Source organism: Budorcas taxicolor, chromosome 21 (genome assembly GCF_023091745.1).
Source record: "Budorcas taxicolor isolate Tak-1 chromosome 21, Takin1.1, whole genome shotgun sequence".
In the NCBI taxonomy this organism is placed as follows: domain Eukaryota; kingdom Metazoa; phylum Chordata; class Mammalia; order Artiodactyla; family Bovidae; genus Budorcas; species Budorcas taxicolor.
The window spans coordinates 49,022,592-49,040,031 of NC_068930.1; the positions used below are offsets into that span (position 1 = coordinate 49,022,592).

Consider the following 17,440-nt stretch of genomic DNA (forward strand, 5'->3'; position numbering starts at 1 on the left):
AAAAAAACAACTCTGAATCCAATTAACAGTTATGTGATATATAATGCATTTCAAATACTAATAACTACTAGTTAAACAGACATGACAAACTTTCTAATTGCAAAGAGTTAACTTTTAAGTTTTAATTTTAGGGTTATGTAGCTTATATATGAGGTTCAAATCAAAACTAAGTTATAAGCACATGAGACACAAAACATGGATTCAATCCTTGGTACGGGATGATCCCCTGTAAGAAATGGCAACCCACTCTAGTATTCTTGCCTGGAGAATCCCTTGGACAGAGGGAGCTTGGCAGGCTACAGTCTACACGGTTGCAAAGAGACATGACTAAGTGACTGAGCATGCATACATGCACACACATACACACACACAAATGGCAATAGGCAAACTGCTACTCAGAAAAGACTGTACAAAAACACTACCATAAATTTTAAAAATTATATGAATGTTAGATCAACTATACCACAATAAAAATTTTTTAAACTACATGACTCTTAGGAATTAGGTACTCTTGTTATATGTTTCCTTAAATAAGCATAATAAATTCAATACTATATACTTGTACATTACAATTTTTACTTTTATCTATAAAAGGAAGTAAAAAATAACTGTCTTAATTTTACATATTGTGCCTCACTGCTCAAACATTTACTCAACTGAAAGTTAGAATTCTGCAGCTACAGCTTACATTTCTGATATATTAATTAATAAAAATTAAAGCTAGCTAATTCCCACAATCCTTCTAGACTTGCTAGATGTAGTAAACTAACCACACATTTTTAAAGTAATAGAAAATCCAAAGAGAAAAAAGACAAGAAAATCATAAGTAATTAAATTTAATATGAATAACAACTATAGTTAATTTAGGTCACCATTTGTATTCTGACTTTTTTTTTTTAAAAAAAGACTCTTTCTTTCTTTCTCTTTTAAAACTGAGTGTCATCTAAAATTTTCTCATCAGCTACCGAGTATTCTGGGCCTAAGTAGGAAGGTTATACAAATTCTAACTTGCAAAGTTTACCTGGTGTCAAATCATACACTGAAGTGCTTGACAGTTTCTTCACTAGGCTAGGGTTGCTCAAACGAAGCTCCATGCAGGCATCATCTGTAGCATCAAACCCTCCTCGTTTCTGATACCTGTACTTCGCATTTGCTGATGTTACATCAGCACCTGAAGCTAAGATGTGTAGTCTGAGGATTTCAGAAAGAGTGCAGCTATCGAGATCCAAGCTTTTCAAACTGCAGCCTATAGTCGTTAAAAATGAAACAGTCATTTAGAATGTAAACAATAAATCCTCAGTAATGTAAAATATACCTTTATAAAAGTAAAAAGGCAATCAAAAAAAAAAAACAAAAACCCACACATACCCTGATGCAACTGCGGCCATGCAGCTGCCAAAGATGCAACTGCAGACAGTGCAGATTTTGTGGGGTCTGTATCTTCATCCAAAGCCTCTGTTAGATCTTTAAGGAAATAAATACTTTATTCTAGTGCAAATCAAAGCTTGAATATCTGGGAATAATGCCCTTTTAAAATGATGAAAGAAACAGCAAACAGCTTAACATTCAGGAACCTCAAAAGAACTGACACTAGGTACCACAAGCATCATTCACATTCTGCCTAGGCTCCAACTAAAACTATAAATCCTAAGACATGTACTACACACTAATTTTCCCCTTACTTAACATAGAGAAGACAATTTCCAAGTTACCAACAAGATACACATACACATTCCAAAAAAATGGTAAAATACACTTTAAAATGAAAGACAAATTTCCTTGCTCAATGTAACTTAAAAAAAAGTCTACTTTGAAAATCAGAATCTATTTGAAGATATCCACATCTTTCATAAATATTCAATTACAAATACTCAATCATAACAAAGTATAAGTTGTAATCATCACAAAACCAACACAGAAAAAGAGCTAAAAGAACTTAAAGACAATACTACTGTCACTTAACCACAGATTTATCTCTTCATTTAAATTGCCTGTTTTTATTTTGAAAACTCTCTGATCCATGAAACAATAGGAAGATATCCCTGTATTTTCTAAGTAAATTGCTTCAGCTTTGAAAACAGTGCTTAAGCTACAAATAGGACCAAAGAGCAAGTCTACTGACACAAATATATTTAAACCATTAGGATATATAATTATTCCTGACATAGATAATAAAATTAAAATGTCATCAATGAAAAAACTTTTAAGCTGATAAAAAGCCCTTCTGCTCTACCACAGTAGACACAGCTTCAGACTAAGTCTCAGATAATGTAAATTCTACTCTTAGCTCTGTCCATCCCTAGTTCCTACTTATGTATCCTTTAAATCAGGCACTTAATTGGCTTCATTTTTTTTTATAGTGCTAAGTCAAGATCAGCAGTTTTCAAATTCTTCAAGTATTTCTTGGAAGCACCATATAAAGTGAATGGAGATGATAATCCTGCTCATTCATCTTTTCAACTCTCCTACACTAGCAGGGAGGAATCCCTGTACAATCTGTAGGCCTCCATGGATTAGAGCTGGGAAATCACTGAGCTAACCCGGTTCTGAGGTTCCTTCATTTTCTACTTTATGATTCCCTCCTCAAAGTTCAGAAGCTGAAAAAATGAACCTTAGAGAAAAGAACTGCTGTCCTTTACTAAAGGAAAAAGGCCCTTTGGGATTATGTCTGATTACAGTTACTGACAATTCCACGGCATTTGAAGCATAAACAGTACCACACAGGAGAAGTTACCTAACTAAATGTTACATATATACATAAATTATTCTTACAAGGCCATGAATTTAGTTGAAATGACAGATATTATAATATTCCTCGCCAGGGAAATACTAGATGTAAAACTTTTTTCAATTTTCATTTTACATATAAAGCCAAACAAATTTAAAATTAATATAGGCACTCTAAAATTAACAAGTCCTAGTTAAAAAGCTGTATAAGTGTACTGCCTCTCTTCCTTTGCAGCAATTCAACTTATTTTATCTATAGTAAGTAATAATTTCCTAGGACAAAGGCTGTAAAGGCCTCAGGAAATGGACAACCAACAACATGACAATTTACTTTTAGTTGTGTTTAACATGCTAAAATACATATTATTCAATTCAACTATCTACCAAATTGCTCTTTCAAGAAACCATAAATATCATTCTAGGATTTATTTGCTGAGACAGTCACTTGGATACATCATACCAAGAGAATACAGCTAAACTGTGTGGGGGATGACCACCTGAAACAGATACATTTATCATCATTGTAATCTAGAATCAGGTACACATAATTTCAACACTAAACAATAACATCTCAGCAACACACAAAACTATTACATATCAGGAGAATGCTTCTGTCCCTATACTCGTGAAATGCATTGAAGTTCATGATGTAAGACTAAAGAGAGGAAATGATATTTACAATGTAAGAGTTAAAAAACTACTGGTCAAAATTTCTAAGATTTGATATAAAAAGGAGGCCAAAAAAATTACATGTTCTTGACAGATAATTACTTCTTTGCCGTATTATAAGGTAATAAAATGTAATCATTATGAGGCTCCAGTCCAGAGAGCCTGAGTTTGTATCCATCACTTCTTATTAACCACATGTCTTTGGGAAAGTTAATTAAACTCCTTGAGACTAAATTTCTTTTACATATAAAGGCAGAAAATAATTACATCTTCCTTATAATGGTGGTATGAGGATAAAACAACACATACATGGTGTCTTACTAGTTACGCGATCACTTACTCTCTACGTGATCTTCAGTAAATGACTTCACTGAACCTCATGTTTTTTCATCATTGAGGTAAATACATGCTTTTATTGTCTGCCCAATTTCCCCATTTCTAAAAGGAGCAAGAAACACCTTACGTAAGGCCAGCTAATAAAGAAGTAAATAATATTCAATCCCATGTGATTATTCAGGTGCTTTCAGGAAGACTACGGAAAAGCCTTTTTGTTACTGAGATGGGAGAATATATGAAAAATACCTGGGGGAACAGTCTGGGGCCCTTAATGAAACTGAAGTGACCATTTAAAATGTGGTAATAGGCAAATGAGAGAAGGGTGAAATTTTTGAAGTAATTTTTTCTCCCTCCATAACATTTAAATAGTTCCAAAAGAAGCATTATTAATGGTCAATATTTATTCTGAGGTAGACTTTATAGACAGTTGGTATAGGAGGAGAGCTATAAAAATTACAGGAACAACAAATCATGAATAGAAAATAAAATGGCAATACAAACATCAACAGCTACATATATTTTTCCTTTATATTAGCTGCTTTTCCAAGACAACTTCCTTTTGACCCCACTTTTTATCATTAAGGCTTTCAAAACTACAAAATTCACCTAATTCAAATCCTGAATTAAAGCTTTATGTCTTGTATTAAGGTCAGAATTTGGTCAATAACCCTGTGATGTTATTGGTCATTAAGACAACCTAAAGGCTAAAAGAATGAATATAGGTTACACAAAACAACACATATATGGTGTCTATCTTAGATCATCCATCTTTAGTGGTGGTACTTATCATTAGAAAATCTTTGGATGTTTTATAAACAGATATACCCCTCTCCCTTCCCTTTTATGAAATTGACTAAATCATCTGAGATGACAACAAAGACCACATTGCTAAAATGGCCTTGATAAGGGAGCTAGAGTGATTAGCACTCAAGCAAGAGAATATATTTTGCTTGAACTTAGGCTGCAAAATCAAAAGACAACTGAACTGACTACATCCTCATGACTCTATTGCTCCATCGACCAGGCATAAAGGAATTAGCTCAAATTATCTAAGGCCAACCATGCTACCTGAATGGAGGAATGTTCCATTTTTTTTCCTACTAAGAGTCTGCTATCAAGATGGCTCCAAACTATTTATCGTGTATTTCTACGTAATACACTGAAGTTTATTTAATGGTCCTATCTCATAGGTGGCAAAATTCACAGAGAATATTATTCAGGAAGTCAAATCAACCTGTTAATATAAATGCTTAACAATTCCTCTGATTGAGGTAAATCCTAAATAAAATCCTAAATAAAACAGTAAACTTTAATACAGAGTAGAGTTACTCTGTATTAAAAATAAACAAGATTTCCCCAAGAATTATTCCTACATTAATATGTACCATACAGACTCAAGATACTTAACTGTACAGAAATTAAAGAGCGAAATTTCTAGTTCAAACTAGCAAAATTTAAAAAAATTAAATGTTACTTAACTCTGATCTAAAAATTGTCAGATATGAAATGAAATCAGTAATACTTTTAACTTAAAATATTAATAACAACAACTGAAGTATTTTCTTGGATGGGGACAAAAACTCAGTGCTATTCAGTAAATTTCTTGGAATTACAGATACTGGTCAATGAAATTTGTAAGGTTCCTAAATCACAGGAGAAATCTAAAGGAATAAAAAACAACCAGGGTGGGAGTTGCAGCATTTTTAAGGTCATCAGAAACAGGATATATTAAAACAAAGCTTTTGTAAAACAACTGATAATGTGTTGCTAGTATATGACTCAAAAATCAAGTAACTTGAACAACCATGTTTTATAACTGTAAAAGCCAAGTTAATTTAAAATTTAAATAATCAAAAGTTTATTTCACTACAAAGCTACTATCAGCCAGCAATAACATTGAATTCTGACCTTTGGTGTCAGCATCAGTTATTTGCTCTTTGGCTACTTCCTCTTCTTCTTCAGCTATCGCCTGGAAGATGGCAGTCAGGAAGAAAAAAAGCAATTCACATAGTGGGCCTTCACTGTCATTTCCTACAAGAGCTTCCTCTAACACTTCTGTGAATAAAATGTTTAAAATGAATTTAAAGTTCTGGTCACGTACTGGAAAAACAACTCCATTGGAACAATAAACATTTTAATCAACAATACCCTGTGTAACTATTTTCTTAAGTGCCCATCAGGTAAAGCCAAGTATTATTATTTAAGGCAAAATCACAAAATAATTTTTAGTAATTACAACAAAATCATAAGCCAAAAATCACTGCATTCAAAGAAAGTCAAATTAGCCTCAGTTGATACAATATTTCATCTAAATTTAAGCCTGAGATGCAAATTAGTCATATATTAAAAATTATAATCTTACTCTAATTTGAGTAATCACACCAAAGATATTATTGTTGTCCCAGTGTTCTCAAGAGCTATGTGGGACATGACTGTTTACCAAATAGTACACATAAGAGGTAATCATCAGCATTAGCTGTAATCCTAATATTGTGTTCAGGTCATAAATGTTTCTCATCTAATTCACCTACCCTAAACATCTTACCTCAACCAGCGTTGTTTAAACCTTCTTGATCTGTAAGGCACAGTGATTCATGCCTCACCTAGCTCATAAAGAAAAACTAAGGGAAAGTGAAAGCCCTCCTGAAGAATATAGTCGATAAAATAAGAGTGGCATTAAAATTCTTTTAGAATTTTTATTTGGATCTAAAGAAGATTATTTTTCTATTGGTTAGCTAAAAATCTAAAATGGGATCTAAAGCCCTTCTCATACTAATTTAGCTCTTATGAATGATGTACATACAAAGTAACAGTATGTAAGTGCAGAGGAGAAGCAATCACAAGTTAAAGTTAGGCAGTAATTTATCTTCAAATATGGCTGTCAATCCCTCCCTTCCCTGCACTTACATACCATGCCACCCTCAAGAAATGAGGTCTATTCCTTCACCCCCTTGAATCCCAGCAGGCCTAACTAATGGAATATGGCAGAAGCAAGGCTTGCCAGTTCTAGGCCTGGCCTTTAAGAAAAGTGACAGCTTCTGTTTCCAGCCCCTTGGAGCACTCAGCTGCCACACAGGAAGTACAGGCTACTCTGATGAAGCGGACACCATGTGGAGGAACACCGAGGTTCCAGGCATGCGTGTGAAGAAGCCACCTTGAACATCGAGCCAGGTGAGCCTTCAGGTGACTCCAGTCCCAGCCACTGTGACTGTAATCACATGAAGGACCCCAAGAGAGGCCTGGATAGCTGGGTCCAGTGACTCCATTGAACTTTGAGAGAGAATAATTTGTTCTTTTAAACCACTAATTTTAGGGTGAACTATCACACAGCAATAGTACTTGCCTAGGGTCACTCCCTCAGGAAACTCATCTTGAAGATCAAAAAGCTCCCCAAACGCATTAAGGAACTCCAAAACCATCAGAGCATCACCAAAGATTTCAGGAGGTAGTCTAGTTTTCACTGGAGTTGGTTCTGGAAGTTCCTGCAAGATTAAACAATTTATATAACTATTTGAATTAAACAATTTATATAACTATTTGAACCAAGTACAGGAAATTGTATAAAGACAGATATGATATATTCTTCACCTAAGAACTATTTCACATTTCTCAACCCCGGATGTTCATTATAATCACTTTTAGAGCTTTAAAAATTATAGATGCTGTGGCTTTAATTCAACCTTATATCTTATACTAAATCACAGTCTCTAAATCACTTACTAAATTATTTTTTCTTTCATTCAACTAACAGCATAACTTTAGGTTGAGCTACACTTCTGACTACATTTCCCAGTTACGAGCGACTTCTAACCTAGATTCTGAGGCCAAGGCATAAGCCATATCAGTATGATCTCTAATGTGGTATTTTCCTTAGGATATGGAACAAAATTAATCCACCATCTATTGTCTTAGAAATGGTACCATATAAAACGAGATGAATGAGTTTGGTATAGATATTTTGGTTATTTCTGGAGACAGGCAGAATCTTTGTCCAGTAACCACATTAAATGCTTGCCTGGCTTCAGTGGTTACTGGACTACCAACGATAGCACAGATGACCAACTATTTCCACAGGATAAGAATCATTATCAAAGCTTGTTATAAAATACTAACAATGCTATCCTGAAACTCTAAATGTACATATTTGCCTAATTGGCTATCTCCTCTGTTACACAGGTATGTGAAAATCACATAAGGTGCTTATACCTTAAGGTCATCACATTCCATATCTTCTCTGGGTTTACTCCACTGTTTTAAGTATTCCATATACTTTTTCTTTTCTTCACGCAACTTCTCTCTTTCCTAAAATGAAAGGTCAATAAAAATTCTTATTTATAAGGCAGCATCGGCATCACCTCAGAGCTAGTAGGAAACATAAATACTTGCACCCTACCTAGATCTCTTGAACTAGGAACTCCAGGGTTGGGACCCAGCAATTGATGTTTTAAAATAAGCTCTTCTGGGGATTCTGCTGTACATAACAGTGTTAAAACCACTGATCAAAACAATGCCTATCTGATAGAACTGCTACAAAGATGAAAGATGTTTGACACATAGCAACTCCTGGATAAATATTAATTCAATCTGACCTTGTCTATAGCAGTGCTTTCTCCACTTTAAATCAATTAGATCTCAAGTGAAGAGATAAGAGATTATTAGAGTACCTAAATAACTACCCCCCTTATATTTGTAATACATTAGTTTTCAAGATTCATTTAAACCTAATTAACTGCCTAGAGACACACAGAGGGGACAGTAAGTAACAGCAATATTAGAGTGCAATTGGTGAACGTTTTGCTCAGTTGGTCTTTTGACAACTTTTCTTCTTGGTTCTGGTATTTGAAACTGCAGGATAAATATTGACCCTAAAAAGTCTCTGGTAAAGCAGAATGTAAACAAAATATTTTGTTATAATTATTTCCAATAAATATGTTAACTATGTAATAATACATATGTTTAATGCATGTTAATATTCTCTCTTTGAAATTTAGCAACACTGAAAGTAAACAGATGTACACTTCTCAAGTTTAACAGAAAACACCTAGATAGTTACAGAACTTAACTGTGCTTTGAGTGGCCCGCTGAAATAAGCCCTCCCTCCACCCAAATAATCCTTGTAGGGTATAATAAGATGGGTATTTTCATTCACTGTTGCTAAGAGTATACATAAGTACAACAGATTTGACAAATAAATACCTATGTTCACCAGGTACAGAAAGTTTTTAACATGTTCTTACCCATTGATCTAGTATTTCACTTCCACAAAGTAATCCAGAGACACAATCCAAAAACAGGAAAGACTTTTGTTCATAAATTTGAACAAAGTATCCTTGTTTATGAGCAAAAATTTGTAAAATGGTTACCTGTATCTATTTGATTAAATATTACATGCAGTCACTAAAAATTTCACATTACTTATTTAGTAGCAGGACAGAATGTTTATAATAATGTTAAAATATATATATACAAAATTATAAATGCTGGACCTTATTCTTTAAGTGCCACAATAAAGATTAGAAATAAATTAATCAAAGTAATAATGCTATTTCTAAATATTACCATTTAGATTACAAGTGGTTTTTTTTTTTTTTCTCTTGTATTCTATACTTTCTGGAGTAAATACATATCAGACACTCCCTACTTCCACGCAAGGGCCTATCTGAAATAATTCAAGAAACACATGCAATTAAAATGAACAAACATGATCACCTAGGGTACTTGTGGTGGTTTAGTCGCTAAGTCATGTCCGACTCTTGCGACCCTATGGGGTGTAGACCACTAGGCTCCTCTGTCCATGGGATTCTCCAGTTAAGAATACTGGAGTGGGTTGCCATGTCCTTCTCCAAGGGTACTTGTGAATATCCAGAAAACCAATGACAATGATGGACTTCAGAAGAAACAAGCTATAGAATTCTCTAATATCTACTATTGAAGATGATAATAAAAGATTTGCTGAAACAAAGATACTTTATTCTTCAAGGAAAATAAGAACACTACACTAATTCTTAATCCTCATACATTTTATTGTATTTTTCTAACAATGTAGTTTACTTCTGAAAGTTTTATTTCCCTAAATATGGAAGTCTAAACAATGAAGAAAAGCAACATTAGAATTGTACTTTTGAAGGGGCTCTGAGGTATAAAGTCACTCATATATGTTGAATCTTAAATCATTCATTAAATTTTCCAAGGAAAATGGAGATATCTCAATACCGTTTATCAGTGCTCTATGCACAACTATAAATGTAAATGGAAGTGATAAAAGTATTTTAAAATTAACCATGAATTTAAATATATAAAGTGTTGAATACTATTTACTATTTGTGGAGAGTATAACTAATATACTTGGATATACCTTTTCTCTTTCTATTTTAAGCCTCTCTTTTTCTTCTTTCTTCTTCAGTCTCTCTTCTTCAACAATTTTCTTTAATTCTTCCCTCTTTTTCTCTTTATCCTCCTTTTCTTTTTTTTTTGCCTCTAGGGCATCTGCTTTTTCTCTTTTTAATTTAGCCTTTTCAAAAGCTGTGGAGAAGATCAGACTTAGAATTGTACACAGACAGAAAATAACACACTTTTTAAATGTAACAAAAGAACCTCAGAAGTATTTTAAGGTTTAAGTGAGATCAAGAGACACTCACAGAGGGAGTCAGCTGGTGATTAAAATGCGAAGAGCAAGTCCTCTCTGTGTAAGACAAACTACTGCTATAGGACAAACACAAACCTGCCTTTGAAAGCCTTGCTACTCAAAGTGTGGCCCTAAGACCAGCAGCAAGGTAGCATCTTGTTGGAAATGCAGAATCTTTTCTCCCACCCAGGCCTACTAATTTAGAATCTTCATTTTAGTAAGATTCCCAAGTGATTCATGTATATAGTCACATTTGGGAAACAATGTTTTATAAGGCTATAGGAATCAAACAAAAATGGCTAGAAACTGCCAACTTGTGCTTAATCTAGCATTAGGTCAGTTTAACAGAGGATATGTTATACCTTAAAATGTTGTTTTAAGAGATAAACAGAGGTCTCATTTATCAAAGAAATTAATACTTATCTGAGGGAAAAAACTAATCTTAAGAAAGACAAACCAGAAATAAGCCATTTTAGAAACATCCCCTACCTAGGCACAGAGAAATACACTTTTCTGAGACAAAAAAAGGTATTAAGAGGGCCGACAACAAATGACGGTGAAGGAATTGGAGACATTTATTAAGCCTCTTCTGTTTGCCAAAATCTTTGGTATATCCTTTACATTAAAACTCACCCAGTGATTTCATTTCTTCTTGTTTTAAAAGTTTGTCTCTTTCTTTAGTAGTTTTGTTCCTATAACCTGCAATAGTCTGTTTATTGGCAATGCTATCCTCCTAAAAAAAATAAAAACAAAACACACACATAAAAACCAAGAAACTAAAGTTGTAACCACAACTTTTACAAACTGGTTTCCTTTTTCTTACACTTAAAAAATGAACAAATTTAAAGCCCTCATCAATTATACTTTCTTTATACTAAGGTTTTATTCTGAAATATAATTGAACTTTTAATAACTCTAATCATAGTAACATATAGAATATCAGTTAATTCTGTAGTTCTACAAATCAGTACAAAAACCTCCCAGAAAAAACAACCAGTAATACATAAGGGGAGCCTTAAAAATATGCATTAGAAAAACAAACAAAAATATTTCAGGGAACTTAAACTTGCTGGAGTCTTAGACATCAAATAAGAAAGAGACAGAGTAAATATATGTCAGAGACATTTTTGTAGTCAATATTAAAGATATCAAATTTATTTTTACTTTCTTTCTTGGGAGATTAAGGTCTCTAGCTTGCTTAACTGTGATATTTTATGTTTTAAATGATCTTTACATTTCAGTTCCATAATTTATTCCCTATATTTCATCCTGCTTTACATTTTAGTAACTGCTCACATTTCAGTACAAAACCCCTGTGGCATAAGACTCATGTCTAACTCACACCTGAAACTTCTACAAGCCTCACTGCTAAGCAGTTGTCAAAATACAGTACACCCTGTTCTTGTGTGAAGGAAAGTGTTCCTTCCTACAGCACCCAGGGGTGAAGTGAGCCAAACCTTACTCTTAATTTTGGTTAGTTTTATTAAGAATTACTGTGTACTTTTTATCTATTCTCTTGTTTACCTGACTAACAGATATTCGTTTGGGAGGTCTCCCTCTTCTTCTGTTAGCGGGACTGAAGATAAACGTGGGTGGATCATCAGGGAAGAAGTAAGAAAAATCTTGTTCTGCTATTTTATATGTTGAAAGAGATGATGGCTTCATTAAAAAAAAAAGAAGACACAGGGTACAATAACACATTAGTAAATCATATATAGAGATAAGCTCTAACATGTCATACGATTACTGTTAAAAACCAGGTCAAAAGCATTAGAATTTTATGTGTATTGTATAGTAACATACATTTTATTTCTTGATCCTTTTAAAAATTACATAATTAATCAGCTTTACCAGGAAGAAAACCAGAATTCGAAGGATTCCTTCACCATAAAATATTCAAGAATGCTTCAACAGTTTCCTGAATTCTAAAACTATCTCAAATTTTCACTTATACAATAATCTTTTTTGTTCGCTTTTGACTAATTTTGTATGAGGCTTTCTAGTAAATAAATAATCCATATATTAAATATTTAAAAATCCACTATATTAAATCAATAAATTTTTCTTAGCCTAACTGCTGAACATTTAGACTTCCCCCTCCACTTTGAAATAATAACTTAAATACTTTTTTATGTATCAAATTTTAAAGCTGGTCTGGATAAAAGCAGAAATATTGATAAATTTCTATAAAGTTTGAACTCAAAATTTAAGTTCATAGAAGTCAACCTCATTTTTACTGTAAGTTGTGTGGTTCCTGGATATCTGCTAAAATCAAGAGTTTCTTTCCTTCTACTTTCATCCATGTCCAACTCTAAACTTCTTATTTTCGATTAGCAATTCTGAAGATAAGTTTTGGTCTAACAGCAAAGATTATCTTCTTTCTTCCTCTCCAAAAAAAATGCTATTTACAGAAATACAGAAAATGTGATGATATAAAATTTTAAGTTATTAATAAAATAGGATTGATTCTACTGGGAATTCAATTTACTATAATAGTATTTTTACTTTTGGTAGAACATAGCTTTTAATACCTAACACAGTAAATGAATAATTCATTAAGATTTCACATTAAATTCCATTAAGATGGCTGTCTACTGTCCCACTTATATAACCTGTGAATATTCCACATGCAGTGTGGGAGCATGACTGGGTTCCATCCCTAGGTTGGGAAGATCCCCCGGAGAAGGGAACAGCTACCCACTCCAACATTCTGGCCTGGAGAATTCCATGAACTGTATAGTCCACGTGGTTGCAGAGTCAGACATAACTCAGCAACTTTCACTTCACAGAGAACAGTACTTTAAGTATGAGTGGATGGTTTCTTCTGAAACACATACCCAAAAAGGATTAAATAGGCTTTAGTATATTAACTGCCAAGGTACCCTTATTCACACACACACAACACACACGAAAATCCCACATCTTTGTTTTCTTGCAGGTATTCCTAACAACAGTCTACATTCACCATACTGGGTATCAAACTCAGTTGTTTTAAGGGTGTGTGTGTGTGTACGTACAAGTATACTAGAATATTCACTAACCATCTTTCACCATACTGGGTATCAAACTCGGTTGTTTTAAGGGGGTGTGTGTGTATGTACAAGTATACTAGAATATTCACTAACCATCTTTCACTGTACTAGGTATCAAACTTGGTTATTTTAAGGGTGTGTGTGTGTGTGTGTGTGTGTGTGTGTATGTGTATACTAGAATATCTACTAGCTGGGTATCAAACTTGGTTGTTTTAAGGGTGTGTGTGTGTGTGTAAGTATACTAGAATATCCACTAACCATCTTTCACCATACTGGCATCAACCTTGGTTGTTTTAAGGGTGTGTGTGTGTACAAGTATACTAGAATAGCCACTAACCATCTTTCATTATACTCATAAGAGAAAAATGTTTACTATAACCTTAATTTTTATTTATTTATTAAGTAAAGTTGAACTTTTCAAATTTACTGACTTTATTTTCCTGGGTGAAAACGTATGTCTGTCATCATTTTTCCCTTATTTGGGCTATTTTTGTTCACTGATATGGAAGAAATCTTATAAAATTAGGTGAACTGGCCAACTGGCTATTTATGATACACATAAGCGGCTATATTCATTGACTGTCTATCAAATGTCAGGCACTGTTCTAGCCATTTATCACAAGTGTCTAAATCATCAACTTTTTTAAGCATCATTTTACATGACCACCTGTTCAATACTATAGACAGAAGAATCCTTAAATCATGTTCTCTTATCAAGACAAATACTTTAAAAATTCTTTCAGATGATCTTACATGTTTTCAAGTTTTATATTTCATCCACTGTAAAATTTGATCATGTCTATTTTTCTAATGGAGTACTCATGTTTTATAATTGATTTGAGATCCTCAATGTATTCACTGAAAGTATCTTTCTTCCAGCACTTGCCCTTCAAATCTGTTCATGACATTTTTAATCCTACATAAATTCATATTGTCAAATCAATCTCATCTTTGGTATTTCTTTTCTATTGCTCCACCTAAGTATTTTAGCATAAATAACATTAAGATTTATGTCCTTTTTATTTTTTGAGGTAGACCCAACATTTTTCCAAATAGACCCAACTATTTTCCAAGTAGTTAACCAAGTGTCCCAGTTCTATTTATCTTTGTCTCTAGATATGTGAAATACTATTTTTCAAATAAACTCAAATACCCTTTTCCTTCATATATTTTCTTTTGATGTAATATATACATATGATGAAATGCACAAATCTTAGGCATATAGTAACTGACTTTTGATACATGCATACATTTCTCTAATCCATTCTATTGTTTTACTTAATCTCTCTCTCCCAATTTAAGTATTTCTCATTAAAAAAAATTAGTTTTAGTTTTATCATTTAACTTTTTACTTGTACAATATGAGGTTTCTAAACTTGATTTTTTCCCTCTAAATAGTTATTAATGAAATATAATCTATCTGCTTAGTATTGGTCTCTGAGATTCTTTTTATTATACATATTATCTTCTTACCTATGGGGATCTATTTTAGCATTGTTCTTTGAATCTGTTTTTCTGAGCCAGTATTATACTATTAGAAAACTCTAATTGCCCTACCCATTCACCTTTATTTTGGCCATGCAGCTTGTGGGATATTAGTTCCCTGACCAGGGATTGAACCTGAGCCCCCTGTAGTGGAAATGCAGAGTTCTAACCACTGTACTGCTAGGGAATTTCCCCCATAGTTTTCCATCTACTCTCATCAATCGGGGTTGACCTTTTTATACAAGGAGAAGAGTGGAAGTAACTGAGGCATCTAGCATCTCTAGCAATTGCATGTAAACAGTATTTAATCCAGTGAATACAAAGAAAATTATTAAAAACTGGCTCCAGATAGAGAGCTATTTTCAAGCAACTTCGGAGTAACATTTCTACAATGTTACAACCTTATAACACTACTCATTTTTATCTTTCTTCCTTCTTTTCAACAAATAATATCACTATTCTAACTACCTTAATTTTAATGACTCCATCTTGTGGTTCACAGTGTTGCTTCAGAAAAAGCTTTAGTTTATCACGAGAAAATAGGTGTTTTCTCCGGCTATAAGGAAAAGGAGGAGAAAGAAGAAAGTGTTAATATGCAAGAATTCAATCTGAGCTCCATAATCTCTTTAGATCCATAATTAAATTTCAAACCTAGGAAAAGAACATTTTCCAATAGTATTTATAAGTCACAAGAAACTTATATAGAACTATTTACATTACTATTTCATTAAACAAAAAAGATGGAGAGAATATATATATTTATATGTAAAGAAGCATTTATGTAGAATGTTATAAGATCTACTTGAGTGGATCTACCATAAAAGTCTATTTCAAAAACAGTACATGCATTTGTTGCTTGGGAACCACTTAGAAATCAAATAAACCTCAAGGAAAATATACTACACAGAATAAACCAAATTTTATAAAATTAGATGATCATCCCTATAAATATTACCATTAAAATTCTTAACATAATCAAAATTCACAGACTACCATGTATCACATAGTGCTACATAAACCAACATTCAAATGGATATTGTGAACAGAAGTGAACATGGGTTTTATCAAATCGTAAAATATTTTGTATTTAAACTTCATATGGCAACCAGCAAATTCATGAGATTAAAATTAAAGAGTTAGAATGATTAAAGCTTTAAAAATACACCATTTTTCATTTTCCTTAGGCTCCAGTTGAAAAACAGCAACCACAATAGTGCCATCACCACACACAGAAGACAAAAAATAAACATACAAGTATTTCTAGAAAGGTTCTGGAAAGAAAGCAAATATTTCAATTGAATTTAATGTATTCCTTTTAAGAAAAAGCTAAAAGTTTCTATGAGTAAACAAACAATATAGGAGTTCTTAAGTAGTGGCCCTCCCCAAAATATGTATTTTTTCCTAAACTATAGGAAGGACTACATGAAAAAAAGGTCTAAAAAAGGAGCCCAGCACCATACACTAGCTGAGAGTAATTATCTTTTGACTGTTAACTAAATATACTAGTCCTCAAGAAATGTATTGTTCTACATGGCACCTATTAGCCATATGTTTTTTTAAATAAAATTGAAATAAAAACTTCAGTTCTGCACTATTACTAGCCACACTTCCACCATACTAGATAGTACACATAAAACCTTTCTATTACTGAAGAAAGTCCTCCTTGTCAGAGCTACTCTATCATGGTAAGGCTACCTTACAGGAATATTACTATCTCTTTTATTATAGGAATAGTATTATCATTTGATGCTAACAAAGAGCTGCAAGTCAATTAAATCTTCTATTATCAAGCATAACTTTCCCACCTTATAATCTCTGGTTCACCAGTTAAGAAGAAAATGAGTTAATAAGACCGTAACTGATCTAGCAGAATTATATTGAAAGTATAAGTCAAAAATTAAATAAAAATGTGAAAAATATTAAATAGGGGGTTACATTATATAAAGAACATATTTTGAGCTAAAAGCAAAAAAAAGAAAAAACTCAGTAATGAATAAGGAAAACACTGGTCATCTCAACTATACTATTCATTAGCCCATAAACTGAACAATATAATTATTCTACTTTAAGCGAGCATAGAGAAGATACAGAATTTTACCTGATTTGTGTTGCCTTAACAATAGCACACTCATACAATTCTTTTTTAGTGGGTTGCACCTTGTACTTGAATAATAAGGGATCGATTGCATCTTTTTTCTTTCTAAAAAAAGCAAAGATACGAATAAGTTAATAATTTGTTTGGAAACAAGATATTTTAAATGAAATCTAGTTTTGAAAAACATACTGTAACAGAATTTAATGCATAATTATGATTTTATGTTACTGATATGCCTCACTATTTTATTAGCCAAAATAGTACAAAGTGCTATTTTGTTAGATAGATACTTTAATTGCTCATTCAATAAGTTTTCCTTGAGTGAAGAAATTAACTACAGATAAATAAGCAGAATACCCAGTTTAGGTTAGAAAAATTTATAAACAAACAAACAGCTCTGGATTTACTTCTTGTTGGATTTACTTTCTTCTTCGTAGCCATGTAGTCCAAGAGCATAAGTAGAGATATTAT

At 32.8% G+C, this 17,440-nt stretch overlaps 1 protein-coding gene across 1 annotated transcript in view; it reads right to left on the reverse strand.

Moving 5' to 3' along the window:
* The window catches only part of BAZ1A (bromodomain adjacent to zinc finger domain 1A), an 87,045-nt gene that overhangs the window by 30,060 nt on the left and 39,545 nt on the right, over positions 1–17,440 (reverse strand). The window contains exons 5-14 of the mRNA XM_052659643.1: positions 16,973–17,074; positions 15,343–15,430; positions 11,882–12,016; positions 10,991–11,090; positions 10,088–10,254; positions 7,939–8,034; positions 7,076–7,214; positions 5,641–5,787; positions 1,369–1,464; positions 1,022–1,246 (exon numbers count right to left, since the gene is read on the reverse strand). Of these exons, the coding sequence (XP_052515603.1) occupies positions 1,022–1,246; positions 1,369–1,464; positions 5,641–5,787; positions 7,076–7,214; positions 7,939–8,034; positions 10,088–10,254; positions 10,991–11,090; positions 11,882–12,016; positions 15,343–15,430; positions 16,973–17,074 (1,295 nt within the window). The remainder of the gene's footprint in view (positions 1–1,021; positions 1,247–1,368; positions 1,465–5,640; positions 5,788–7,075; positions 7,215–7,938; positions 8,035–10,087; positions 10,255–10,990; positions 11,091–11,881; positions 12,017–15,342; positions 15,431–16,972; positions 17,075–17,440) is intronic.